The 27,614-nt window shown below is 41.0% G+C and overlaps 1 protein-coding gene across 2 annotated transcripts; it reads left to right on the plus strand.

Moving 5' to 3' along the window:
- On the plus strand, positions 1-26,636 carry prtga (protogenin homolog a (Gallus gallus)). Of its 2 annotated transcripts, XM_051380253.1 has the most exons (19): positions 1-160; positions 2,051-2,353; positions 10,022-10,166; positions 10,358-10,491; positions 10,684-10,980; positions 11,088-11,247; positions 11,631-11,878; positions 13,609-13,773; positions 14,294-14,599; positions 15,497-15,685; positions 21,488-21,583; positions 21,672-21,858; positions 22,691-22,818; positions 23,010-23,180; positions 24,814-24,993; positions 25,115-25,238; positions 25,341-25,482; positions 25,807-25,920; positions 26,155-26,636. In XM_051380253.1, the coding sequence occupies exons 1-19, from the start codon at positions 94-96 to the stop codon at positions 26,557-26,559; spliced, it is 3,561 nt and encodes a 1,186-aa protein (XP_051236213.1). In that variant the 5' UTR covers positions 1-93; the 3' UTR covers positions 26,560-26,636. The 2 variants fall into 2 exon arrangements, with proteins under 2 accessions (XP_051236213.1, XP_051236214.1); XM_051380254.1 differs by lacking the exon at positions 25,807-25,920.
- Positions 26,637-27,614: the final 978 nt, after the last annotated feature.

Consider the following 27,614-nt stretch of genomic DNA (forward strand, 5'->3'; position numbering starts at 1 on the left):
ACCAGTCCTCCTCCTCCTCCTCAGTAGCAACGCAGTTCATCCGGAGGAAACAACTATGAGAGAGTAGCTAGCATGCACGGACAATTCATGTAAATGGCGCCTGTGAAAGGGAAATTATATCAGCGCTTGCTGTGGGTTGTCGTCTTTCTTCCAATCTCAGGTAAGGAGCGTTTTTCAGTGATATTTAATATATATATATATTTAATGAGAGAGATAAAACAGTGAGTAAGTGCTCGGTAACATCTCTGTGACTGACCGTAACCTGTAGACGTTGGACCGTTGGACCGTTGACCGTTAATGCTCCTCTGTAATTTAACGGTTTAAAGCTGACTTGTGACGTTTATCACAAAATAAAACCGAATAAATTACAGTTTTTACATTTACATGTATCGATAAATGAATGTTTTATTTAAGTTAAACGACACGATAAATTATCGCCTGACTGAGTGAGAAACTGTCCTGTTTTAACTGTCAGTTAACTTTCAAACTGCCATTTCTTTCAGCTGTTAGAGGTTAACTTAATATATTTATTAACGTTAACGTTACATTTTATTTTTTGTCTTGTTTATTTTAACCTGCAATTTGTCTGGTGTTAATTGTGTCCATGGTTATAATGTTTATCACCAGTTCAATTTAACCAGCTCTAATTAAGTATTTTAAAAGTTAAATTGAAGCTGTAGCTAAAGTTACTTCAATACAAACACTGTTGTACAGTTAAAATATAAATATAATTACTATTGAGGGTATGACAGGGCTGTGCCAAAATATGAGTGGGGTATGTTTAAAGGGCTGCATAATTAATAGAAATATTATGGAAATCGCAGTATGACCCAGTGCATTATACATATTGCAGAAGCTGTAATATGCTTTGATAAAGATGACAGTATAATATAACAATATAACAGTATAATAATGAAATACTGTAGTGCTGCAGAGATGTCCTGGTCTACAAATCTTGTCCTCCAAATTTAGGAAACACAGAGGGTACAGACCCCCCAAAAACTTCACATGATCATGATTTTATTATTTTTGTTTAGTGAAAATGAAATGTGTGATGCAAAAATGATTATTCCCACACTAGCAATATCTATTAAAATAATCACAACATGATGTTTTTATCACATCATGCTGCCCTCATTTATTATGTATGCCATATGGTAATTATTGTATTGAGTAGCTGAGTATTTATAATGTAAGTATTTAGCCAGCAAGAGTCTGACTCTGTGATCTTCTAACCAGGATTGTCTAATTACAGAGGTAAAATGAGAGATCAGCAGTGTGAATCTACTAATACAAAATCAATACATCTCGTATCAGCTGGTGCAGGTGATGAAAGATGCATAGTGTGGCCAGGCTTGAATGGTTCCTCCCTTTCATTTGGGAGGAAATCCTGGTCACATAGTTGCAGCTTGTTGTTGTTGTTGTTGTTGCTTTTGACCCTGCAGTGTATTTAGTTGATTATTGAATTATAGCCTTTTAGGGATGACACCCTGTCTCTCTATTTGGTCCACAAAGGTCACATTAATGAAACATTACGTAATGCTCTTGCTGAGAGTTCAGTAAAAGGGGTCTGTTTCAACTAAAGGCTCTTTTAGGATCGACTGTTCCACCTTCAGCTGGTGACTTTATGAGCCATGAGTAATTGGATTAAAGTGGAGCGGGAAAGACTTTATGAAGCTACAATGTGATTACTGTACAGGACTGTAGACCTCCTGCCTGCTAGCATTGTGATTGATTGATCTCTCACCTTTGTAGGAGTTTTAATGTGTCACACTTGTATCAGTCTGAGACTATAAACACTGATAATACCCACCCAGAGATAATGAGCCACAGCCTCCAATAAGCGTAATTACAGACTCCTCCGGAAAGCCAAAACACATGCAGACTGATTTAAAATTCACCTTTTAAATCACTTTTAGCCCTAGTTAGATGAGTGCATAAATGTTTTTACTAGACTCCTGTTAGTGCTGTGTCCCTCTGCTCTGACAGAAGGCCCCATGCTGGTAACCACCTTCACTCCTCATGAGCTTCTTTCTCTCTCTTTCTACAGGTGTTTTATGCTTTAGTGAGTTATTTTTCATCAAGGAGCCCCATGATGTCACTGTCATGCGGCGAGACGCTGTTATTTTGGACTGTCAGGCGCATGGAGAGTCACCCATCGACGTCAGATGGCTCAAGAATGGAGTAAATGTTTTGGAGAACGAGCGGGTGTACCGACTCTCCAATGGCTCCCTTTATATTTCAGAGGTGGAGAGCAGAAGAGGAGACAAATCAGATGAAGGGCTCTATCAGTGCCTTGCTCAGAACAAGTATGGTGCAATCCTGAGCCAGAAAGCCCGTCTTACAATCGCAAGTGAGTATCATGCTGGAAGTGTAACAGTGTGGAGGACATGTGATGTGCTGTATGATGGATATCATGTTCGAGTCAAATGTCTTTATTCTGGCTGTTTGCTGCAATTTACTTACACTACTCACTGATTCATTCACATCTCCCTGCATGAATCGTCCACACTTTACTGTTTTATTTGATTTATTATTTTTTTTGATGCTCAGTGTTGCGTTTGGTGCTGCTCTGGTAGTAATACTGGAGGAAGAGCGACAAAGTCTTCAAAAGCCTAAAGCCCAAACCCCAGAAAAGGAAGAAGCTGTTTGGACCATTGGTGTGTTAATGAAGGAGCAGCAGATTTGAAAGGTTAGGAGCTGTCCAGGATACTGGCTCTCCAATGCTAAAGAGAAGATGACCCCTATTCACAAGCTGAGGCTTTCATGTTATTGCACCCTGATCGCTTGAGGAATTGTTCTTTTGGAATGCTTTCTCCTCCAGTGCTGTGCGAGTTGGCCTCATATTTTAAGGGGGGAGAGCTTCAGGCAGAGTTGGTCTTTTGGGACCTTATATCCCCTCCTCCTACACCACGGGCCATGTGTCTTGCTGTGCCACTTTTGCAGCATGCATGTTAACACTGTTGCCCTGCTGGCAATGCATTCCCATCTGTACTCAAACATGCATTTTTAGAATTGCGTGCAAGGTGCTGAAATTTAATTTTATGTTAAATTTATGGACAAATTGAGTGTAATTAGTGTGAGTTAAATAACAGTCGTTAGGTTTTTTCAGCCACTGTACATTAATTATTTTGAAGCTTTAACTACATGCTATGCTCACTGGTAGAGATCTCTTTAATTTTCGGGTGCTTAAAAAGTATATGTAGTTTTATTAATTAATTGAGTAGTTTACCTGCTTTATAGTTTGAAGTTAAGAGGTGATAAAGGCTGCCAGTAAGCTTTACTAGTTTGTTTTAAAATGGCACTTAGACCCGCTTGAGGGTCTATCTGGAAGCTCATAAAGTTTGCACATACCTGAGAAATGCTCAGTTGAAGGACACAGAGGTAGCAGTGGGGGTTGTCGCGAGTGGTGTGCACGCACACATACGCACAGACACACAAATGTGAATTGCCGTTTCCCAGTACCACTGCCTTACCCTGAGTGTCTAAATGACCAAACTTTATTGCAGGTCTTGCCAGGTCAGTAGGGGCTGGAGGCTTTGCATTGTTATCTGCCTCACTACTCTGGTGAAAGAGTGAAAAGCTTTTCCCTCTGACCGTTTTTGTCTAGTTGCCTCCCCCCCATGCTCACAGAAGAAAAGAGTTTCTTTTAGGGGCAATTGTTTGTCCTGATATCAGTGGACAGAACAGCTGGACCTGTTGCTACTGCAAGGCTAATTACATTAATTGTAAAAGTTAAAGATCAGAGATTGATTGTAAGTAAGTTTACGTTTTGATTTAAAGGTCAGGGTGGTACTCCTCATGAAACAGCATGATGTTGACCTTCCAGTAGCATGCTCAGAGTGTTTGGCATTGGTCATTTGTCTGTGATGTATTTTAATTAGAGATGTGAATTTGTCGATGTGAATTTGTTTTTATTTTGAACATTTTGATCCAAGTGTCACTGTGTCTTGAGGTCTTTTCACATGTTAATTTCTCAGCTGGAAGGTGGATGGTGTAACATGTGTGGAGCCTCAGTACCTCCTTTCCAGAGCCGATTAGATACCCCTATATCTTTATCAGTCATGCTACCATATCCTGTCAAGAGCTTAGTTCAAATAACAGAACAGAACGACAGTAAGAATGTTTTATGTCTCCAGTGTTGGGATGGTACCCATTGTGAGCTTTTTAATCCTATGCTCGTACGTTGAAACCGTGGACCTGCTCGTTGTTCTGTTGAGGAATGTGATTGTGATGGAGGGTAACCTTAAACATTGTGTTGCTAAAGCACAAAGGTGAGAAGGGATTTGGCCCTGATGAAAAGGAATGCGACACTTGAGCCTCACCATGTGACTTTTGTCAATAGACTTCAGATAGATGGGGATTTCAGGAAAGAGATTGCCTCCTGAGTTGGCTACCCTTTTGATTGCTGGTACATTAGGCATGAAAACAGTGTGACTGTCAAATTTGTCATGAACCTTTACAAGCATGGCTCATTTGAGGACCCCATGTTGGTTTCAGATATGTTGGTAGTTAAGAACAAACACGGATGAGTCTCTAATGGTAATGCTCTGTTGTACATTGGCATTATTGATGCTGTACAACAAGGTGAAATTAGGTTTCTGGGGAAATGACAACAATTCCAGTAACAGTTGAAGTTGAGGAGGTCTGGTCAACCTCGGAGAAAGTAGATACATAACTTTATTTGTTGCTTTCCCACTAATGCAGTGGACTGTATTTATTTATAATTACCTTGTTGTATTTGTTTCCAACATGATATAATGATAAGCTTAAGAGGTGTTTGTAGTTGTTGTTGAGAGATGAAAAGTGATTCAGTCAAGTGCTTGTTTTGTACCACTTCATTTGCAGCTGTCATCCAGAACAGTATCTGTTTTAGGGAGGCACCAATCTGACCGTTTCTCTGATCATACACATTCTGATACCTCAGCTCAGGGTGCTGATGTCTCTTTCCCAAATACAATATGACAACTGAGAACTATAACGTTTATAGTGGAAATGATAGCTATATACCTATATATGATAGCAATAAGCTACTAGACAGTTTATTGTAGAAATACTATATTTTAGGCAGTGTAGTCCAAGTACTATAAGAATAATAAAGCAAAGTAAGTACCTTTTGGTGTTTTGTTTCTAGCTCTGATACAGATGCATATCTTATGCTCACTACTATTCATGGTTAAAGCTGAGAGCAGAAGGAGCCTTGGAGGAGGTACTTGCAGGAGCTGCTGCTGTTCACTTACAAAGTTTATTTTACCTTACTGGTGTGTCCATAGGCAGCCAGGCCAGGCCAGGACCGCAGCATTATTTTAAGTTGCTAAGGAATGCACAATTAGAAACCCCAATAAGACAAAAGCAAACTTCGCACAGTGTGAGCTGTGGTGTGGATGAATGAGATGGCCTTAAGTGAGTAAACTCAAAGCCTGGAATCTTGTTTTTCTCCTCTGCTGGACACGAAAGGTTACCATGGTTCCCCTGAACGGCAGGCCCAGAGGTCAAAGGTTTCTTTAAATTGTTCAATAGATGGAGGGCGGTGAGCCCGAGCACAGGACTTAAATCTTTCCTACAATAATGCTGGAGGTTCATCTAGTTTTATCAGTTGCTGCAATAGTCATCAATGGGTCTACTTTGGTTTTTTTATGAGCATCTTTCTCTCTGTTATCTCTAATTGTATAACACTACTTGTATTTTGTTACCTGCCTTTTTTTACTAATATGCCATGGCAAAGGATACAATTTTTGTTTTTTACACAGAATGTATAGCTATTTACAGATTGACTTTTTCAACTCTATGTTCTGATATGGAGATTAAGGACAATAAAGCCACTGTCTGTGGTGAGTGGAGGTTTGCTGTTGAGTGATTGGAAAACTTTGTGGCAGAGATAAGGGATTGGAGGAGGGGATGAATACTCCTTCCAACACCGCTCCCCCACCGCCCGGTCGGTGCTTTGAGAGGTCACGCTGCTCATGGGAATAGTTCTTTGTTTAGCCAGGCCAGTGGTCACTTGACTGTCCTGCAGCCTGTGTGTAGCAGCAGCACATCTGCCAGCCAGCGAGTGATTGATTTGTGGGCTTATTCAGCTCTGCATTCTTCTCCTTCTCGCTTATCAGCCCTCTTTTTTTTACCCCCAGATCCTTTTATTTATGTTCATTTAGGTCACTTAACATAGTAAAGGATTCATCACTCAATTGAATAGCAGTGTTTTTCAGTAGTAGCTGTGTAATGAGTAAATGTAAAATTACCTTATGTTGGTATACTCACAGGAATAGGACTCATAAGAGTACATGGAAAACTTTTCAAGGTTGTTTCTGTGAAGGTTTTTCATTGGCCTCCTGATGCTGAAGGCCATCAATACAGGGTGCAGCCTGTGGGACGAGGAGAGGATGATCAATTTTAATGTCTTCCCTAAAAGATTGGACCCTGTGGGGTGGTTGGGGACATCATTGCCTTCCAGATATGAGCTAGCTGATCATAGCAAAACAGAACACAAATTCCAACTTCAGTCACTTTCAAGGTTTCCATTTCTTAGAAAGCTGAAGATGTGGCAGTTTTCTCAGATTGTTCCTTTTCAGTAGGATTTGGTTTACTTAAGAGTAATTTCTGCATTGGGATTTCGCGAAACAGCACTTCCATGATAATATCTTGTCCTGGAACTTCAGTGTCACTGAGGATGTGGGAGGAAGATAACAAGAGTATGTTCCCTTACCTGAATAAGAATTACACACTTTAGGTTACATACACATATTTCTCTCAAAGAAATCAACATGCAGGTAGACTGTGCTGTGTGCAGGCAGATAAACTGACCACAGTAATGGGAGAGGAGAGCAGTCTGAACTAATGCATGGTATTTGTAAGGGAACCTTTGTTTGGCCTGACCTGTCCACTGACCTTCAGTTTGTTGAGCTGCTGGCATCAGCAGGCCCATCTGTTGCAAGTTGAAGTGAGGCAACTACAGCTTCACTCTTCAGGTTTAGTTTGGACTGTAGGGAGAACGTAATAAACCACAATGGCATGACAGACAGTATTTAGATATTTTTATTTTGAACTTTGGACATTACTGTCACTTTACATCAAGCATGCAATCAGTTTTAACTTTGTGATTCAACATGCCACAGCTTTTGTGCATTGCCATTATACTAATGCTTCTCTCATTACCGACTGATAGAGAAGGAAAAAGACTCCTGTGCCGAGACAGTTTTTAAATTCATCATATCGTATTCCATTCTAGCTGTGATATAATGTCTCGTAGCAGCTGGGCCGCATATATTGTTTTATTTGTTAGCAGGAAACGGTAGATGTCATCCATACAACAGTAAAGGATATTATTACAAAACAGCATTTGAAAATGATGCAGCTGGAGATCAAACTGAGTGACTTCTAGGCAGTTTGTAGGGCATCAGTGACCAGCAGTTTCGGGTGGTCTTGCAGGGCTCTGCCTGAGTGGGGTGATAGCAAGGATTTGTGGAGGTCAGAGGTGAGATTGTTGGGAAGGCCAGATTGTCAGAAAGGTTTCTTCATGCTTTTGGGGAATAATTGCTGAGGCATTTATTGTGTGTTTGAGTTAAAAAGGCTGAAATGGTAAACAAGACCAAAGGTCTGTGAAAAATGAGAAACTTGTTGGTTTGAATAACAACACAAAGAGAAGATGGCTGAATGAGTTAATGCAGATAATTAAAGTAAATCACAAAGAGCTTTGCGTGCTTGCCTTGATCATTTCATCTGCACATTAGATGCCCCTCATCACATCATGGTTCAAAGCAGAAGGTCAGCCTTCTATTTTCAGCCGGGAGAACTCTGGCCAATGCTCGACAAGCCCTAGCACTTATAGATTTTCCACCTTGTCTTAGTAGTTTATCAATAATCAATGATTATCCCACTGTTTGTCAATCCAGCATCATTTGACTGAATGGAAAGGCAAAGTAGTGAGGCAGAGGATCAGTGCATTTCACATGCCCTGCAGCCATATCACTTCAACATATTAATGGCATTTTTGTAAAAGCCTGCATTAACATGGGAGGGAGTGTGTGTGTGTGTGTGGGGGGGGGGTGAAAGTGGGTTTGTGTAGGAGGGGGGTTTGAATGCCTCTCCCTGCTTCTGTGTTCACATCAAACAACCACAGTGGAGCTAAGAGGGCAACAGCTCAGGACTAATTTGATTAAATGTGTCAGTGGCAAAAGGATCTGATGGTGACGACAGTTTTCCCCTTGTCCAACAAGAACGATAGAGACTGACAGATAGATAGAATCTTCTCACACAGTCTGAAAGGGAAGTGTAATAAACAGTCATTTTGATAAATAATTATTTTAAGTCCCTTGTATCACACTCCATGACAGCACCATGGCAGTGGAAGAAAAAAATACACTTACTTAACTACAACAGGGTTATTAGTTATGATGAATCAATAATTTCCTTTTTAAAATGATCTCATAATCAGAAATACAAATGAGTTTCTTAATAATTCACAACAACTAAAACTGTCACTCTTAACTTGGTCACAATGCGGTGCTCATTCCTCCACAAGTGTCAGCCTGATTTGATGGCAAGTTGTGTAAAAGTCATAACTCACTGAATGTTTTTGGTAGTCAGAGTTCTCCTGCTGCTTAGCACCTTAGTTTTTTTGGATGTCTTTCGCTCTGAATACTTGACAGACGTGGTTTCAACTTGATGCCCTGCTTCCTGCTCCTTTCTGTTTCTTCTTTGCTGAGTGCTGATGGCTCACTGCAGCAGAAGAAGCTCTGGATGTGTGCACGGAGGTTAAAGAGCACCATACTGTGTTTGTTAACAGGTGATAGTTATAGAACATTATTTTTCTGGTCTATTGAAAAAATCCTTTACAATCTATTGATTTGTTCACCGCTGTTCCATGGATAATTTAATATATTTATGATAATGGATCAAATGTTAGCGTGCTGTGATGCCTACTGTTTTTTGGTAATCTCAATATTTGCTCTCTAGCACGAACAGCAGTGCGATTGATTTCTTGTAATAAATGATTGACCTCAGGCTTCTGAAGCTGTTTCAGCATTCGGGGGGGTGACCTTAATGGCTTTTAGGACTTTTACGGCCCACAAGGAACCACTGTCAAAGAGGGCATTTATTAACATAAAGGGCTAAAACAACTTAAATCATTATAAATGCATCCACTTCTGTTGGCGGGTTGCTTCACTATAAAAGGCCTTATTGTAGTTCACGTTGGGCCTCAATTGCTTGCTGCTCAGATGGTGGCTGACAACAGCTCAGTTTCAGGGAAACCCAATCCACGCAGGATGTAGCTGTTTCACTCTAGTCATCGCCTTCCTACAGCACTCAGCAGGTCTGTAGCTTTAGGTGTTAGGCATCTCTGTTTTCTGACATCCACTGGATCTGACTTGAGATGGATGGACGTCTGAAATACATCAATATTTTTGGAAAAGGAGAGCAGCCGTTCAGAACTATATAATAAGATGACCTTGCTTTAGATTGGAAACTGTCCGGTTGTGTAGGGCTTTTTACTGATTTCATGTACTGGCTTAAGCTTCTAATGGGCTTTAGTTGAATGTCAATGCAAGTTTTGTGGCAACTCATTGAGCAAAATACAACACAATAAAGAAACACTTCAAAGGAAAGGAATTTCCTGTGACTTTATCTCAAAAAGACTACATGTTAGAGATAAAAACATGAATATCTTCTTGTTATGGGAAAGAATTGTACTATACAAGACAGTTGTGTGTGTTAGTAGAGGCTTTACATCGGGGCCAATTCTCCCTTTAATTGCTTTTTAGTAGATCTACAACTTCAATAGCTGGCTGAAGAAGTTAATAAATGTTGCTTTGTTACAATAAACCAGTCGTTAATAATCAAGTGAGATAATGATCACCTCTTACTCAATACTAAGATGTAAACCATATATTTACTGAGACTACTATTCCATCTCCTTCTGACACACAAGAAAAATACATTGTAGAAGAAAGAACATGTTGCAGTAGTACTACTGAACATTAAATGTATATTAAAAGTTGTCTCCTGTTGCTCTGTTTTTCTGCAGGTATCTCCGCTTTTGCAATCCAGCCGACGTCAATAGTGGTAACTCAAGGCTCAGTCGCCAGGTTATCCTGCAAAATCAGTGCACACCCTCCTCCAATCATCACTTGGGAGTTCAATCGGGTCACATTACCCCTTGCCACTGAAAGGTATTCACTTGTTGTTTTCAGTTTAACTTCAACGTATTCATTTTCCGCATACTTACTGGACAGCAGAGTTTTTTTGAGGCGAGACGTGAAATATAATCTGTGACCGCTCTTTACCATTAACAGTTGTTAGTATTTGATAATCCAAAAGTGTTATAAATGCTGTATCTTATCTGTGTGTCTCTCTCATCCAGAATCACAGTCCTGCCCAACGGTGTTCTTCAGATCCACGCCGTGCAGCGGGCAGATGCTGGAAATTACCGCTGCATTGCCACCAACATTGCCAGCCGCCGCCGAAGCACAGAGGCCACCCTCACTGTCACCCCGGGTATGTCAGCCAGCTCTCTTTTTGCAGATGTGTTGTGTTAAGGGCATCAATACACAGTTTGAGTAGTGAAATATCCATCAGTATTGCAGTAGACATTAACTGCTAAAGGGACAAAGATAGCATGATATCCATGACATCACACCACATGCAATAAACCTGTCTTCCTCCCCCTCTTCCTCTCTCTCTCTGCAGCCCCCAGCCCCCAGCTTCCCCAGAGGCCACACATCATTGTCGGGCCACAGAACATTTCAGTGTCGCTGCACCAGAATGCCATCCTGGAGTGCATGGCCACAGGCAATCCCCGACCCATCATCTCCTGGAGCCGAGCGGACAGCAAGTCCATTGATGTTTACAGCACCAAAGTGTTGGGAAACGGCAACCTCATTATCACAGACATCAAGCCCCAGCATGGAGGAGTCTATATGTGTAGAGCCACCACTCCCGGCACGCGAAACTATACTGTCGCTTCAGCTAATGTCACTGTGTTAGGTAAAGATATACAGTATACAATAGTTTGGCTGTAAATGTGTGGATTTTGTATTTATAATTTTAAAAACGTATTGTTATATATTCTCATTGATGTTGTTTTTCTAAAGCACCACCTTCCTTGGTTGAGTGGCCGGAGAGCCTGACCCGTCCACGTGCCGGCACTGCCCGCTTTGTGTGCCATGCTGAAGGAGTACCAACGCCTCAAATCACTTGGCTCAAGAATGGAGAAAAAGTTCACTCCAATGGTCGCATCAAGATGTACAACAGGTATCTTTCTCTTCATTTGAAGGACAATTCCTGAGATCCACAAATCCCTGTTATGACAAGTCAAATGTATGAATGTATAATGAAAACAGGAACCCTAACTCCCTTTTACCAGGAAACACTTATTTATCAGTCTTTGTTGGCCAATCACAAAACTATTTGAATAAATAATTCACTTCTGTCCTTACAGTAGAAAGGAAACTGAATAATTTACAGCATTTCAAATGGGGTTTTAGTTGGGTTTCCCTGTAATTTGCCCCTGCTCCTTATTCAGTTGTCAGTGCTTGTTAAGGGTAATTATAGAATGACAACACTCTTGCGAAAGAGCGTCTGGATGAAGCCATCTGTGTGCATTCTCTTCATCTGTGTGTGTCTGTGTGCCGCAGCAAACTGGTCATCAACCAGATAATTCCAGAGGACGATGCCATCTACCAGTGCCAGGCAGAGAACGAGCAGGGATCGGTCCTCTCTATGGCGAGGCTCATTGTGGTCATGTCTGAGGATCGGCCGAGTGCTCCAAGAAATTTAAGAGCTGACACCGTGTCAAGCTCCGCCATTCTTCTGGCTTGGGACAGGCCTCTGTATAACTCGGATAAAGTTATTGCTTACTCGGTGCACTACATGAAGGCTGAAGGTGAGTAGTGTGTAAACAAACAAGAGAAAACAGGGGCCATATTTTCATTGTCTTCTTGTCTCACGGGCAAATTATTTCTTGTGGAAGGAAACTTAATATATTTAGATATTAGATGTTTATGGCAATTTTTTTTTCTGGCACCGATTTGGCATTACACTGAAACATGGCGCCTACATTACCTATGATGCAATTGGGCCGTCAGCAGTGCGGTCGAGATTCTGGTGTGTTATGCTAGTAGTGGCTAATATAGCCGTGAGCCGCTGGCATCAAGCAGAGTCGAGGACCAGGCTACAGAGGTCTGTTAACCTCACTTCTTTCTAACTCCCTCTGAAACCACAAAAGACCTTATACAACTTGTTTCACATATGCAGTGGTACACCCCAAGAACAGTAAACAGACCTTGATGTGTAAAATGTCCCTTTAAGGCAGCAGGAAATAGTTTAAATTCTGCCACTTCCTGTAAGTATATTGTGGGGTCTATGCGTTGTCAATGTTATATGAATGGCTATGTTGGTGGTCAGAGGTCAAGGGAGAAAATAATTACTTTTCCACAATAAAGAAGGACAATGTTTCTTTCTTGACAAACAGGAATAGTAAGCCCTGTGGAGATTCAAGGCGCAGGGTCCCTTCCTTTTGGCTGATAAGATGCAGGATGCAGACAAAACTATTCACAGAAAGCACAAGGGTTGCAGTGTGACAGCAGAAAAGCCTTTCAGCTTTCCTGGGAACTCTTGCTGTTGACAACAAGAGTCACATTCGAACAATGCAACATTTCAGGAAAAAAATCAGCTTGTTCATTCAAGCGCTGCACTTTCTTATAATGCCACTGACTTCCATTGGGGAGGTGAAATGTACAGAATTCAACTCGAGAGAAAGGAACACCTGCTGGATTTTGTTGGGGATAAGGAGGTCAAAATAAAAAGAGCAAGTGGGACAAATTCACTCTGTTTCATTCTTGAATTACTGACATCTGTCAGGGATTTTCTGCACTTAATTATGATTTAGTGACACAATCTCCTCGGTCCCAGTCACAGAGAATTCCTGTTCATTGACATTGACAGAGTATCAGACAGTACGCTCTGCACCTGAGGTTACAGACAGAGAAGCTTGGCACTAAATGGAGGCTCTAATGAAAGGAGGAACTAATTAGCCTGTGTGATGGAGTGTCCAAAAGTGTGTTTTCTGTGTGAGCAGTGGGAGTGTGAATTGGACAGGAAGGGAGACTTTGTTACACTTTTCAGAGAGGCTTAACTGAGGCATTCAGACTAAGGAGAAAGCTTTTTTTGTTTATTTCTCAAGCACCTTGTTTAAAAGGTCAGAAATCACACCAGGTAATTTTTTCCCAGGGCAGGTTTTGTGTGACTTTACTAATCTTGTTTAATAAAACAACTATTACACAGTCATTTGAAAAAGTGAACACGGAGATGAGAGTTGTTTCACCAAATATTAAAAAAACTTTTTTCATAGCAACAACGTAGACATATACAATAGGATTTTGATCTTCTGGTTTGTAAGTCTGTATGTTGCAAACCCCTCAGTCTTAAAATATGCTATAGTTAATAGTTTATATAAACAAATGTGAAAAATTTAAATACAAACAATTATTATTATATTATTTTCTTCATAACGAGACAGGACAGATTGCTTTATAGATAAACTTCTCATCCAGAAGTACTATTGATTTTGTTTAAAACTGTGACACTTATTTTACAATGTTGTAATTTATCCAGGATTAAACAACGAGGAATATCAAGTTGTCATTGGAAACGATACAACTCGCTACATTATTGATGACCTGGAGCCGGCTCGCAACTACACCTTCTACGTCGTGGCCTACATGCCCATGGGAGCCAGTCGTATGTCTGACCATGTGTTCCAGCACACACTTGAGGATGGTGAGCTATATACTCAGTGAAGGTCATATACAGTATAATCCTTCGCACAGTGAACGCAAAATCAGAAGCAAGAGTGAAATGGACAGAGAAAGTTTGCAGGATATTTTAACTGCAATGAATGACTTTCTTGTTGATGTAAGAGACAATGTGTCTATCTATGTACAGAAGCTCATGTGTATATATGTGTAACTGAGTCTATGTCCCATGCCCCTAGATGTTTTGATTGCCAGGAAAATCTCATTTGCTCATGGTCTTGACCTGTGAGTTAAGACTGCTGTGTGTCTGAAGTTATTAAATGATATTACAGAGCTTGCAGAGCAAGCTCGAGGCCACTTTAAATAGGTGCTCTGGTAAAGACAATTCAATCCAATTCTAATTAAGGAGAGAAGTAAATAAAATGTCTTTTGATTCGTTCAAAATGTTTGATTTGGATGTGTAGATGTATCTTGCTTTGCTCTGTCTTCCAGTTTTGGGCTTAGTTTGTCTTAGAGTTGGCAGTAAGACTTTTGTCGGTCCACAGTTCCCCTCCGCGCCCCTGAGCTCAGCCTCACCAGCAACAGTCCCATGGACATCCAGGTGTCTTGGCAGCCCCTTCCAGACAAGTTGAGTCGTGGTCGAGTCACCGCCTACCGTTTATCCTATCGCACCAGTGCTGAGAATGCAGTCTCACAATTAGAGCTACCCGGAGAGAAGACCCAGCATCTCCTGGAGAACCTGCAGCCTGACACCATCTACCTCCTGCGTATTGTTGCTGCCACCGGCATAGGGTGGGGAGAGCAGTCTGCCTGGACGTCCCACCGCACCCCGAAGGCATCCAGTGCTCGAGGTACAGCATTCGGAGGAGTTATCTTCATTATTTCTGAAATAGCTGTGTGTAGCCAAAATGTTTGTATCAAAAGTTTGTGATTTTCAGAATTTCTACAAACAGATGAAGTTGACCCAAAAAGCTGAATTATCTCTGAACTCCTCTCTTCTGTTTAAACCTTGAGAAACAGTCCAGAGAAGAGCTTGCACTAATAATCTTGTTAAGGCATTGCGTTTGTTACTCAGTGACCTTTACCCTGCACTGTCAGTACCATTGGAAGGGCTTCAGTCATGGGTCATAAAGGGAGCGACACAGGCCTCTGGGTGGGAAAGAGTATACTGCTGCTTAGAACCACATCTGAAGCTTTGAGGCGGGGGAGGGAAAGATTTGTTTTTCCTGTCCATCTCTATTGCCCTCTGTCTCCAGTTTAAGCTCAGACAGGAATCCTTAATTGGTAACTTCATTCCCCTCATTCCTAAAATAAAAATGTGTGAAATCACTCCCTCGACTGCCAAGTGTGGTTGTCCCTTGGTCTGAGTGTGAAGCAGCTGGTGATGCATCAGATGGTAAACCCCTGGTCAGGAACCTCCTCTGTCCCTCACATAAACACTGGAAACGATTCCAGTTTTCTAAGAACAAGTTCTTGTTTTCTGGAAAACTTTAGTCATAAGGTACACATAACAGAACAATGGCTTTGAAGTCTTGTTTGATTTGAATTACCGTCAGGGAATATTGAGATAGTTTGCTGTAGCACAGTGTGAAAATTATAAGACTTACATAATATAAATGTCTGCAGTGCTGTTTATTTTGAGGACTGTTTGTGAACACTTTATTACTTCAACCATTGTTTTCTTGTAGGATTGTAATCCATCTCTCAGTGTCATTATTAAACTATTCTTCTGGCTCTTCTCTCTCTAGTTCCTCTGGCTCCAGAGCTGCGTTTGGAGCCTTTAAACTGCACCACTATTTTGGTGCGCTGGCAACTTGCACCCAGGAACTCAGCCATTGTGCAAGGCTACAGACTCTTCTACCATGAGGAGAGCCAGCCAGAGAACGCCCCGGTTCAGCTGCGTGCCTTGGATAATACACACACCATCGGTGGCCTTGGTGAGTTTTGTTTCAAATGATTTGAATCACCTCCTGCCACTGTGGCGTTACCTGGTATACAGGAAATTATACAGTATTTTTATGGTTTTCTTGGGAACATTCAACAACAACTTATTATACAATGGATGATCTGATGAGATTTTAGCTATCTTGCTGTATAGATTAGCATTTTGCTGAAGAAGTACTTTTTTTAAAACTTCCATAACTTGTTAGTTAAAATACAAGTTTCTATCAATACTGCAGGTTGTCAAATGAAAAAAGTATGTTTTTGCCATTTAATTCCTAAATTTGTGTAATTATTAGCCTTATAAACTCATAGCATTTAATTTAGTGTTACTGATTATAGTGGGCCATTAGGCAGCTAAAGACCCACTATAATCACCACCAAAGGAAATATGACAACATGAAAGGATTTGAGCACGCACCCACATATTTCTACGAATAAATGAAACAGTCATTTAAAAAAAGATGTAGTTAAATAGTTGGTGATGGACAAATTTGGATAAAACCAGCAGCAGCATCCATTGACAGCCAAGCTTATGAGTGATTAATTGGCTTAAGTCTTGTCATGTGTCGAGGAGCACCACATCCCACGTCCATGACCTCCCAACCTCTGTGCAGGATTTCTATGAGTGTGTGTGTGTGTGTGTGTGTGTGTGTGTGTGTGTGTGTGTGTGTGTGTGTGTGTCTTTTCAGCAGCTGCTGGATGGTGTTTGGGGCATATCACAGCTCTTATGGCCTTTAGGTCAGATTCATTTTGGCTTTTTTGTTTGAGAGAGGAAAGGGGCTCAGGCCAATGCAGTGGACAACTGACCATCTGTGGCCAGAGGGGGTCAACCAGGTGGTCAGCAGCTGACTTATAAATCAGGAAGCTCAGTGCTAGAACGGGTTAAGAAAGAAAAAAAGATGAGGAGGCACTATAAATTACTTTAGGCGTTAACTCTAACTGCTGCAGGCATTGAGTTAGTTAGATATTTAGTTCAATGGTTTAAACACTACTACTATTAAAGCCAGTGCTACAGTTGATTTACTATGAAACCTACAAGAACTACCCCTGTTTCTACTGATAATATTGATTATAAATAAAATGAAAACTAACACTGATAACATTAGAATAACTAAACTAACTTAGATAGATATAAAGACATAGCAAGGATGCCAGTCTAATAATATCCACAGATGGCAGTCTGAAGTCAAAAAGAAACAACTTAATTTGCATTTTATTAATTACATTTCCTCCATATTATTTTATTGCCATAATGGTTGTGTTGGCGTGTATTGATATGAGGACATCTGCAGTTTTTGAAAGTTGTGTGAGTGATTTCTCTGTTCTGAATAAATATTCTGGGAGGAAGAGGAAGCTGTAGTCACAGCTGCTGATAAATATTAAGCCAATCAGTAAAATTAGCAACATTAAAAATAGAGCTTCAGCTGAATAAGAAGAATGATCTTTTTGTTCCTCTTTGATAAAGGAGCTTTGCAGAGTTGTGTTTTGAAGAGAAGTGAAGCTGTTTAGTGGAGGCAGATTTATTATGTGTTTTATGACTGCTTTGAGCGGTGTTGCTGGAGGAGCATTGACATCAAAGCCTCTCATTGTGTTTGGCTTTGAGAGCCACAAAAGATAGTTTATTAGCCAAGACTTAAAGGAAATGCAGCCTCTCACCAACTGAGCTGTAGGCCAAACAATGAGCGTGTCTTGTGGGCTCACTATCTTGTAGTTCTGTGATTTCTTTCTCACGAATTAGCTGCAGCACTGTACACAAGGAGAGAGGTGTAAAATGTAGCATCTGACCTCCTGAGTTGCAACGCATCCTGCATCAGAGAAAATCCTGCTGTGCTGTGAGAAATCTGACTTAATGCTTCCTTCTTCAAGACATTACTTTTTGCTATTATTATAGCTGCACCATTAATCAAAGGCAAATCTATTGGTAATGCACAGTTCATACAATATGTTGTTTTAAAAATCCTTTAGAAAACAATTCGATTTCAAAAGGAATTGAATGCAAACTTTATTTGAATACGGGAAAATGTAAACAGATATACACATTTAGAGACAATCCTGATATAAATACATACTAAATGTTGAAACCTACTCACACATTAGCATAAATGGAGAAGAGTCATAAAGTCTATTTACTCACTCAGTAATGCCAGTTATAACATCTACTGTATCTAGAGTTTGGTAACATTAGCCACTGTAAGCTATTGGGCATACCAGACCAAGTAAGGTAGAAGCAAAACCCAGAGTGTAATGAACTGAGCAATCATATGTTTCCTTGCTAATGAGTTCAACTTCTCATTGGAAGGAAGAATGTGTTACATAGTCTCACTTCAAAGGTGATGGGGAACACCTTAGATCCTCTAGTAATCTGTGGAGCTTAGTAACTACTCTGCATCCACAATGGTAATACAGAAGGTAATATGCATTTTAAGAGGCATTAGATCAATCATTGGACTATTTAATTCTCAATAAATACCGTTATTCTCTCTGCTGCAACGTCTTATTTACTGAAAGTGAATTCGTCCTGTGGGAATATTCTTCCGTTTGTAATTTGTTTACATGTTGCCCTTCACTTTTGTGCTTCAATGATTGCATTGCAAAATATTTTGCTGTTGCTGCATGTTGAAATACTCTCTACAGAAGCTACAGATATTCTAATGTAGGAGTTCATGCTTTCTGTCCTAGAGACACTGAATGTTGATTTTTCTCAGCAGTTGTTCTCTGCAAATTAAATCTGCTTGTACTGTAAATGGTGTTTCCTATAATCCCCGGGATGTTGTACACAGCAGCCATCCCTTTTTGTGCCAATAACATTGATTTCTGAACTATATCAGCTTCGGTAAGACTGGATGTAGCTGACTCAGCTCCATGTACAGCTGCAGAAGGGCATGCTCTGAGCTGGCTGTTAAATTATCACTTATGACGATCAAGATGATTGAAAGCACACCCTGAGAGACAGGAATGTGTTTGAGAGGCTCCAGTTGGGTATAAATGACACGGTGCTGTGACCTTTCCTCGCATGTGTTTTTTCTGCCTGGCCCATGACAAGAACATGTAGTCGTAGTCGAAGCTTAAATACCTCTCATACCTGTTGGCACCAGGCAGCGCTGTGTTCACTACTGTAGATTTATCTCACAGCTGCAGGCAATCTTGTCCACTCGTTTTATTAAACACGAGGCAGAGCATGTTTGATGTAGAAAACTAGATTCTGGCCATCAGTTTAAAAGGTCATTTCGGGCTTAACTTTTTGTGTGTGTGTGTGTGTCAGTATGTGTCTGCGGGTTGATTTGTGTGAGTAAGGGCAAAAGAGAGGCAGAAAGAGGGGGAGAAGAGAGAGATGATAGATGCTGGTGTGAGGATTCATGTGGGAGTTGACATTTATGGCCCCTGTTCAGGCCTGGCTTGCTGCGGCCTGGGGGGCCTTTCGCAGGCCAGAACAAAACCTCAGGGGCCAACAGGATCTGCATTTTGGCTGTAAAAAAAAAAAAAAAAAAAAAAAAAAAGAGGGTGATCACAAATGGCTTAAATATGCCCTTTAATACAAATAGCATAATTTATGGGAGTAAGGCCATGTGAGATTTCTCCCAGTGAAAAGGGCAGGAGACTGTCTTCACTCAAGGAATGGCAGCTCAAGCAGAACGGGCAGCACTCTAAGAATATAACGTGTTGTAATACAGCCGCATTTAGTTCTGTGGCCAATGCTGTGTCAGGTGTTGCAGAAACAATTAGGTGATTAATTTAAAATTAATTGGTAACAATTTTGATAGTTGATTAATAATTTAAGTCTTTAATCAAGCAAAAACATTTCCAGCTTTTAAAATCTGAGGATTTGCTGCTTTTCTTTGTTTAATATTACTGTAAATTGAATATCAGTCTATTTGGGTAAACTTATAATGTTAAATTTAGTGCTTCACAAATTAAACGATTTATTGAAACAAATGGACAACAGATAAATCAATAATAAAACTAAATGTAAGTTGCAGCCTTTACATCAGGATCTTATAGAACAGCGTAATACGTTCCATAAATAATGATAACTGTTTTGTTAGCTGTGGTGGATATAAATTGTTTGTGGACACATCAGGATATAATAACTATTTATTCCGGTCACATCATATAATGTTTCAAGAGCTTCAGGTGTCTGATCTGTTGTGCGTGAAAAACAAATCTGTCCTTTTGAGTTTTCTCTTATCAGGACACTGTGTCATCACCTATTAAGTGCCATTTTATTTTGACTCTTCCCTGTTTTTCCACTCACTTCCTCTGCTTGACCCTCCCCCTTCAGAGAGAGCCCTATAACCCCTCCTTTTGCAGGATTTAGCTTGCCCAGATTCCATGTCAAAGGTCGTGGCCCAGATGTCACAGCTTCCCCCCTCGCAGAGCTACTCTCTCGCATAATTACGACAGGCCCATTGTATTGTGGGGCTGGGTAGAGGTGCATACTATGTGCCTGCTCTTCTTTAGAGGTGGACACTGAGGCATAAAAAAACTGGGCAGAAACTCTGGATAACAAGGTGCACATTGTACAAAAAGTGTAGGCCTGCTGGTCTTATTTATCTCTGCAGCAAGAAAAAGAGACATGTCAAGAGAACTTATTTCCCCTTCAGATCATCTCCCTGTGTAGTCTCGGTATGTGTATTTTTATTTTATTCCTAATTTTCATTGCAAATAGCCATGTAGTTGTACTGTGGCAGAATCCTTGAGCAACAGAAGAGCCTCATCTCATATTCCACACACATGACCTCAGATTCTTTCAGAGTTTAATCTCGGCCTGACCTGTTGGCCCTGGTCTGGCTCCAGTGAAACTCCTCAGGGCTGCATGGGGGTGCAAGTAGCTCGACTCCACCCATCCTAAACTTTTCTAACCTCCAATGACACAAATTCATCTCCTGTGGTCTCCTTCTTTTCTAGAGTCCCTAAAGGCCTCTTACAGTGGTAGAAGTTTGTTTGTTTTCTGCAGGACAGACAGCACTATAATAGTAATCAGGTCAATTAAATGCTATAAATAGTATGGGGGGAAAAAAAGATTTTCAATATAAAAATATTTTTTAATCGTGACCAATCATTTGAGGAACATTAGTTAAAGAGGTTGAGGATCAGTGTGTATTTCTTTATCTGTATTGATCTTGTATGCAACATTCAAATCAGATCTGATCATTATTCTTTAAGGAGTAAAGGGAACATTTGGTCTGATGGCTTTTGTTCAGTGCAGGGTCTTTAGGGTCACTGAGACTTGCAACTGCTGTTGACCGTCAGCGATGTCCTTCCCAGGGGGTTTTGTCCGTCGATTTTAACCCCCAGATTCTGGACCTGAATAGGAGTGGCCACTGACCACTGACCAGCAGGCCGGGGGCAGAGAAAGGCCTTGCATATTAACAATCAAAAGGCTCAGAGAGGCAGTGTGATTGATAGTGGAGCTCTTCTGTTCTGCTGCCCTCAGTGCTGCAGAAACTGACCAAAGGACTTACGGCACTGAGCATCTGTCGCACTGCCTCACCTCTAGTTCCCACCACACCATCAAACCAGAAAACCTCTCTGACCCCACACCCACACAGTCCAGGTCTCTTTCATGTAGCACCCCTGCTTCCTGTTGGCTGTAGGAAACACATTGTCATCTGTCTCGGTGTTGTGGTCCATGATAAATTATTACATTGATTGCAAAGTGTTAGTGAGTAAAAATCTGACGTCTGAGATGACACATAGGCTGATGTATTTTACAGCAAGACATTTGGGTGCTTTTAATTATTTCTATGATCTGATTTACTTAGACATTTTGGTTTTCTTTCTCTTTCTTAATGTAGACCCAAGGAAGAAGTACCACGTAAAGCTTCTGGCTTATAATATTGTCGGAGATGGCTACCAAGCAGACCAGACTATCAGCACCCCCGGATGTGTCTGTAAGTCCCAGAACATACACACTTGTATTTACCCTATTTACAATGACCAAAATGGGGAAATTAACATGACTCTTAATGCATTTCTCAGCTGTTAGAGATCGCCTGGTGCCCCCTCCACCTCCTCCACACAACGTGTACACCAAGACTAACAGTTCCACTGCCATATTTCTGCACTGGGGTCGACCAGCCTTCACTTCCAGCCATTCAGTCAACTACACTGTCCGCTGCAACCCAGTAGGCCTGCAGAACGCCTCCCTGGTACTCTACCTGCAGACGTAAGAACTTTTTCATATTACAACTTTTCCATTTAAAGCAGTTTGAATCTGTTTTTTTTGTCAGTTGGGGGTCGAACTCCACAGCATCACTTACACATTTGACATATTATGGCAGTATATAAAAGTGTTATGGCCAACATGTTAGCAAACAGTTGCCTATTTACACATTCATAGGACACGTTTCTGGTCATCTGATTAACTATAATATTGATTAGTGCAGCTTTAATAAGTTTGTGGGGACTACTGTTTGGTGAGGAGGGTTGCATGGAAATTGAAACCAGATGTAACTGTGTTTTGTGCAGCTTACTGTATGATGTCTTACTGTCTCATGCCTCTGTTCAACTTTTAAACTTTTATCTTAACACCCTGTTATGATGTCCAGAATACTTTCACAAGCAAGTGATTATCACAGCCACAGATGTATATCACCTAACAACTTGAGGGTTGAATGTGTTGGGGAAAGTTTTCAGGTCACCAAACACCCCCACTGCCAGCACAGCTCTATATCACCATCTGCTGGACAAGACCTTTCATTAAAGAACCAGTTCACAAACACAATAAAACTTAACATCTGTGCATTAATGTGACTTACTACATCATATTATTTGAAAAACATGTTGCTGTTAAAGTTATTGAATATATTTTTATTTTATTTTGTAGCACACTGATGTCAAATTATATTAGTAGCGTGATCTACACAAGTAATATCTCCAAACCTCGGCAAATCACATTGAACCGATTTGGTTGTTAGATCCTTGTCTATGCCCAAGAAGAAGTAGTATGTACTGAGTGAACTGACCCTTGAAGCCTTTGTTATGTCTCTCTTCTGCAGGAGTGAGCAGAACCTCCTGGTGAGAGATCTGGAGCCCAATACCAAGTATGAATTTGCCATTCGCCTTCACATTGACCAGTTGTCCAGCCCCTGGAGCCCTGTGGTCTATCAGAGCACTTTACCTGACGGTAGGATTTTTTAAAACTCTCTAATATCACTAGAAAAATGCTGTATTGGCTGGGCTATAATTTTACCCATGAAAACCTGGTAATTCAGACAATGATTTTCTTTGAACAATTTAAAAGACACCTTGTATTCTGTTGTGGTGTTCATAGTATTTTTATTTGATCTTGTTCTTTTCATCCGTCCCATCACCCAGCTCCCTTGCTGCCCCCTTCCAATGTGAAAGTGACTCTGATTGAAGAAGACACAGCGCTGGTTTCATGGAAACCCCCAGATGAACCCAACGTAGCTGTGATGCATTACACGATCCTGTATGCCTCCAGACACGCATGGATAGCCGGGGAATGGAAAGTGCTGCAAAGAGAAGGTAAGGAGGAGTCTGGAAAGAGATGTGTAGAGAACAAGGTTATACAGGTGTGCAGGGGAGAGGAGCCACAGAGCTTTCCTCTTGTCCTACACAAACGGTCCATTGGAAATCAGTAACTCATTTCATCCTCCAATCTATGTCTCTGTTCATTGTGAACCCTGAATGGTGCCAGGACAGGTTGAGTTCACTGCTTTTATCTCACTGATTAAAGACCAGTTTGGAGATTTAATGTGAGTACAACAAAGACTTTCATTTACCTCATTATTGACCGATCTCAAACAAAGACTTTTTTAACCACTTCTATATATTAAAAACAGACCAGATCTGTCCTACTGATACACTCTATTCTAATTGAATTATAATTTTACAGATTCCCATCAAATTGCAGCTGTGTTGAATGCATTCAGTTCATTTGTTAATAGTTCTGTTCGATCCAGTGTAAATCTAAAAAGATTAATGGAGCTTTCTTAATGTGCAAAAAGATTTTTGTATGTTTTCTGTGCTGCTGAAGCATAGATCTATCTTATCTGTATTTATTAAGAAACTTCCTGACTACATCAAGCTGACTTTGTGTACTGTGTAACTGTGCACAGTTTATAGTTGCTCTATAAACCATATTTACTTATAATTGTGTCCATAATATGTCATGGGCAAAACGATGGAACGTGTTTTAAAATGGGTTCATTGTGTAATTCAAAGAAATGTCTATAGAAAAACACACTACAACACTCTGATGTTATCTGGGAGCCATTTTGTCTTTGAATTTATGCTTGGAAAGGGAAAATGATAGATTGAGTAATCAGTGTCAGGAGTTGTGTAAAACATAAAGTGGCTGTTTATTGGAAAGGATCAGAGAGATATAAACAGAAAGTGAGAAGTAGCTGAAAGAAAATAGATTCATGCTTGATTAAGGCAGAAAGTTAATGTGGAGAGCTTAGAAAATCAACATGTCCAAATATCCTAAATGAGTCCTCTGAGTCTCAGGCATTAGCAACTATACAAAGCTGTTGTTGTGTGTGAGGCAGCGTAGGTGTTTTTAAGAGCAGATGACCCCAGGAAACACACAGAAAAGACACACAATTCCCCCTTTGCCCCTGGTGAAGGGGTCAAAAGTGAAGCTGTTCACAAAGCCCCTCCAGCTCCACCCAGCCCCCTATCACCTCAAGCTGAACACCCCCCCCCCCCTTCAGTCTCTGATGGGACCCTGGTGGTGTGCAGACTGGGTGGTACTGGATAAGGGAATGTGTATAGCCCTGATCCCCTGACCCCCTGCTCTGAAGCTCCTCTCACATAGCACCTCTCAGCCATGAGGATTGTTTTTATGTTTGTCTTTCATGTCTTTCACTGCATCACTGTTCTTCAAAGGTCAGCTGAAAGTTATAGTTGTGTGTGTATCTCGACAGCAACATATTGGAATAACTGAACTACATGTGTTTATTCAAGATTGGTTTAATGAATGAAAGGACTGTAAGTAGTAACTGTTCATCTGTTTGGTTTGGAAACGCTGACCCGAACTTCTTGAGTTGTCTGTAGTTCCTGAGAACACAGAAATAACTCCCAGTTCCATTGTTTATACACGAGGACTGCAGTCATATTCACAGTCAGCTGTTTAACAGTTATTTCTCACCAACAGGGAGCATCACCATGGCGCTGCTGGAGAACCTGAAGCCTGGCCAAGTTTACTTGGTGAAAGTCTCTGCATCCAACAACATGGGTGATGGGCCGTTTTCTCACACGGTGGAGCTGACAGTACGAGCAGATCTCTCCTCTGGTCATGATCCTTGGCACTCCCGTGGCTCCACACACTCCACAGGTCACTTGATGTCTTACGATTAGGGTCTTCCCTTCATAGAACTTGAAATTGATTTTGTTTTTTGAGACAGCACTCTGGCAAATGATTGAAAATCTGACCGTGTTGTGTTTGTCCTTTACAGCATTTTCTGATGGCTTCTACCACCTGGACCAAAAGTCAATGACAGGGATCACTGTGGGAGTCTGCATCGCTCTCATCTGCATCATCATCTGCGCTTTCATCATTGTCTGCAGAGGCAAAAACAGGTACAGTGCTCACTGTTGCTGTTAAACAGGGGCTAATATATAGTGTTCAACAGCCATAGCCCAGTTTCCTTGACTGTCCTCTGTCTGTTTGTTTCCCTCCAGAAAATTTTCAGTTGTTAAAACTTACAGAGAAGGAGTGAGCACATCTGCCTCGACTGCAGGACATCTGGTCTCCGAGGGACAAGCTGAGAGCGCTGATGTGACTGTGCCAATGATTAGTCAAAACCATTTCCTTGATGCCAAGGTACATAACACACACAGCATGTAATATGGTCACAAAAATAGTAAATATTTTTTTTGGGCCTTTTGGGAAATTTGAAATACGGATACTATATATAAAAACCTATAAAGATGATTTAGTACTGCAATCATGGAACCATTGTGGAGTTTAAATGTTAAATAAGTCTGGGGACCCTTAAGAAATCAGAACCATGATTCTTTTTTTTTTGCAAGAGTAGTAAAGCCACTGAATATTCACTTTTAAACATACTAATTGAAGTATGAAGTAAATTCTGGATATGACTTATACCTTTTCATACTTAAAAAATATATTTTTTTTCACTTGTAGGGTGGAACAAATCTCATTATAAATTCTCTCGGCCCTGTTCAGCCTGGCACTGAGAAGAAAGAGAAATGGTTTTCCTTCAGCAATAATGTGAGAAAAGACAGTAAAGCAGTACAGGTAAGATTATCAGTCCTGCTTGTTAAATTGCCATCAGCAATTTATAGATTGCAAATCTTTGCTTACCAAGAGTTTGTAAATTACAAGGGAAACCAGACATAGATAGACCCAAATCTCAGCTCCTATGTGTAATTTGGATCATAGTATCTGAAGGCTGAAATAAAGATAGGTTGATTACACAACTGAGCAATAAACACTCAGACTAACCGAAGCAACATTTTCTCTGTGCTTTAGAACATAAAACATGGTACCACCTCGTACCAGCACGGTACCACAGTGTTGACCTTTGAAGAGGAGCTGTCCATTTCTCCAGACCAGCCCACCACCATGCAGGCTCTGCTCTGGCGTCCCAGTGACACCGAGGGCTCCTCCACCAGTGAGGGCAGCCACGCAACCGGTGACTCGGGTCGTTACTCTCACGACGAGACAGAGATGACCAACCTGTCGTCTGGTCCAAGCAGCCGCCCACCGTCACTGACAGCCGAGAACAGTGGAGGCTCGGACTGCAGCCTCCCCGCTGAAGAGCCAGGCGGGCAGCTCGAGGAAAGTCAGACCGACCTGAAGTCAACGGAGTCCGCGGAGAACGGCTGCTGTCTTCATGACACACAGAGCGGTTCTCAGTCTGCACTTTCTCTCTAAGTGTGTGTGTATGTATGTGTTTGTGTCTGTATGTGTGTGTGTGTGTGTGTGTGTGTGTGAAGGCAGTGGTATACCTGTATATAAACTATATTGAAGTACAGCTGGTCACATTATAGAAATATCTGTGTCCTCACTGCAGCTTCATGTTTACACTCCACGCTAATGAGAGCAACAAAATTAATGGAATATTTTGACATTTTGGGAAATAGACTTATTTTGCCTTTAGCAGAGGGTTAGATGAGAAGATCGATACCACTCTGTGTTACATATAAGGCTCCTGCCAGCAACTTGTTATCTTAGCACAAAGACTGGAAACGGGGGGGAAACAGCTAGCCTAGCTCTGTCCAAAGGGAACAAAGTCTGCCTAGCAACACCTGTAAAGCTCATGTATAAACATGTTATATTTCGTTTGTTTAATCTGTACAAAAACTGTGTAAAAACAACAAGTTGTGTTTTTTACGGGGGCTGGTTGCCTGGCAACAGCTCAGAGCCAAGAAATAGTCTGGCGCACAACCCCGGTAAAATTGTTGTTTTCAGACATTCGTTTTTGCAGGGATTAAACAAACAAGATATAATGTGTTAATTGAGCTTTAGAAGTGATAGTAGGGTGATTTTGTTACCAGTCAGAGTCGAACAGAGCATGTTTCCTCTGCTTCTTTGTGCTAAGCTACTGGCTGCTGGCTGTAGCTTCATATAAAACAATCAAGAAAGCGAATAAGTACATTTCCCAAACTGTCAAACTAATACTTGAACTATGAAGCTGCCCTCCAAGAGAAACAGGAAATAACGGTGACACTCACTGGCCACAAAGCTCAATAATCTCTGACTCAGCAAATCAAGCTAAGGACAGATTGGACTAAAATTCATCCGCATAACCTTCCTGCAGTTATTTTTCATTGCAAGTGCACCACAGGCTTGAATGTATGTGTGAGAGGACTGTAAGTATGAGCAAAAGGTGTAAAGAAACAAAGAGAGAGACCTTTATTCAACCTTTATCCTCTTTTGGTCCAACACACAGTGAACAGGAAGCCAACAAACGCCTTTTACAGTACAAA

The sequence above is a fragment of the Dicentrarchus labrax genome, unplaced genomic scaffold (genome assembly GCF_905237075.1).
Source record: "Dicentrarchus labrax unplaced genomic scaffold, dlabrax2021, whole genome shotgun sequence".
Taxonomy (NCBI): domain Eukaryota; kingdom Metazoa; phylum Chordata; class Actinopteri; family Moronidae; genus Dicentrarchus; species Dicentrarchus labrax.

What these genes read in the sequence shown, in the direction of transcription:
- prtga (XM_051380253.1), top strand. Translation starts at nt 94, where the DNA reads ATGGCGCCTGTGAAAGGGAAATTATATCAGCGCTTGCTGTGGGTTGTC. An exon ending in CCAGCACACACTTGAGGATG is followed by an intron (nt 13,774 to 14,293) that starts GTGAGCTATATA and finishes GTCGGTCCACAG; the next exon opens with TTCCCCTCCGCGCCCCTGAG. An exon ending in ACACACCATCGGTGGCCTTG is followed by an intron (nt 15,686 to 21,487) that starts GTGAGTTTTGTT and finishes TTCTTAATGTAG; the next exon opens with ACCCAAGGAAGAAGTACCAC.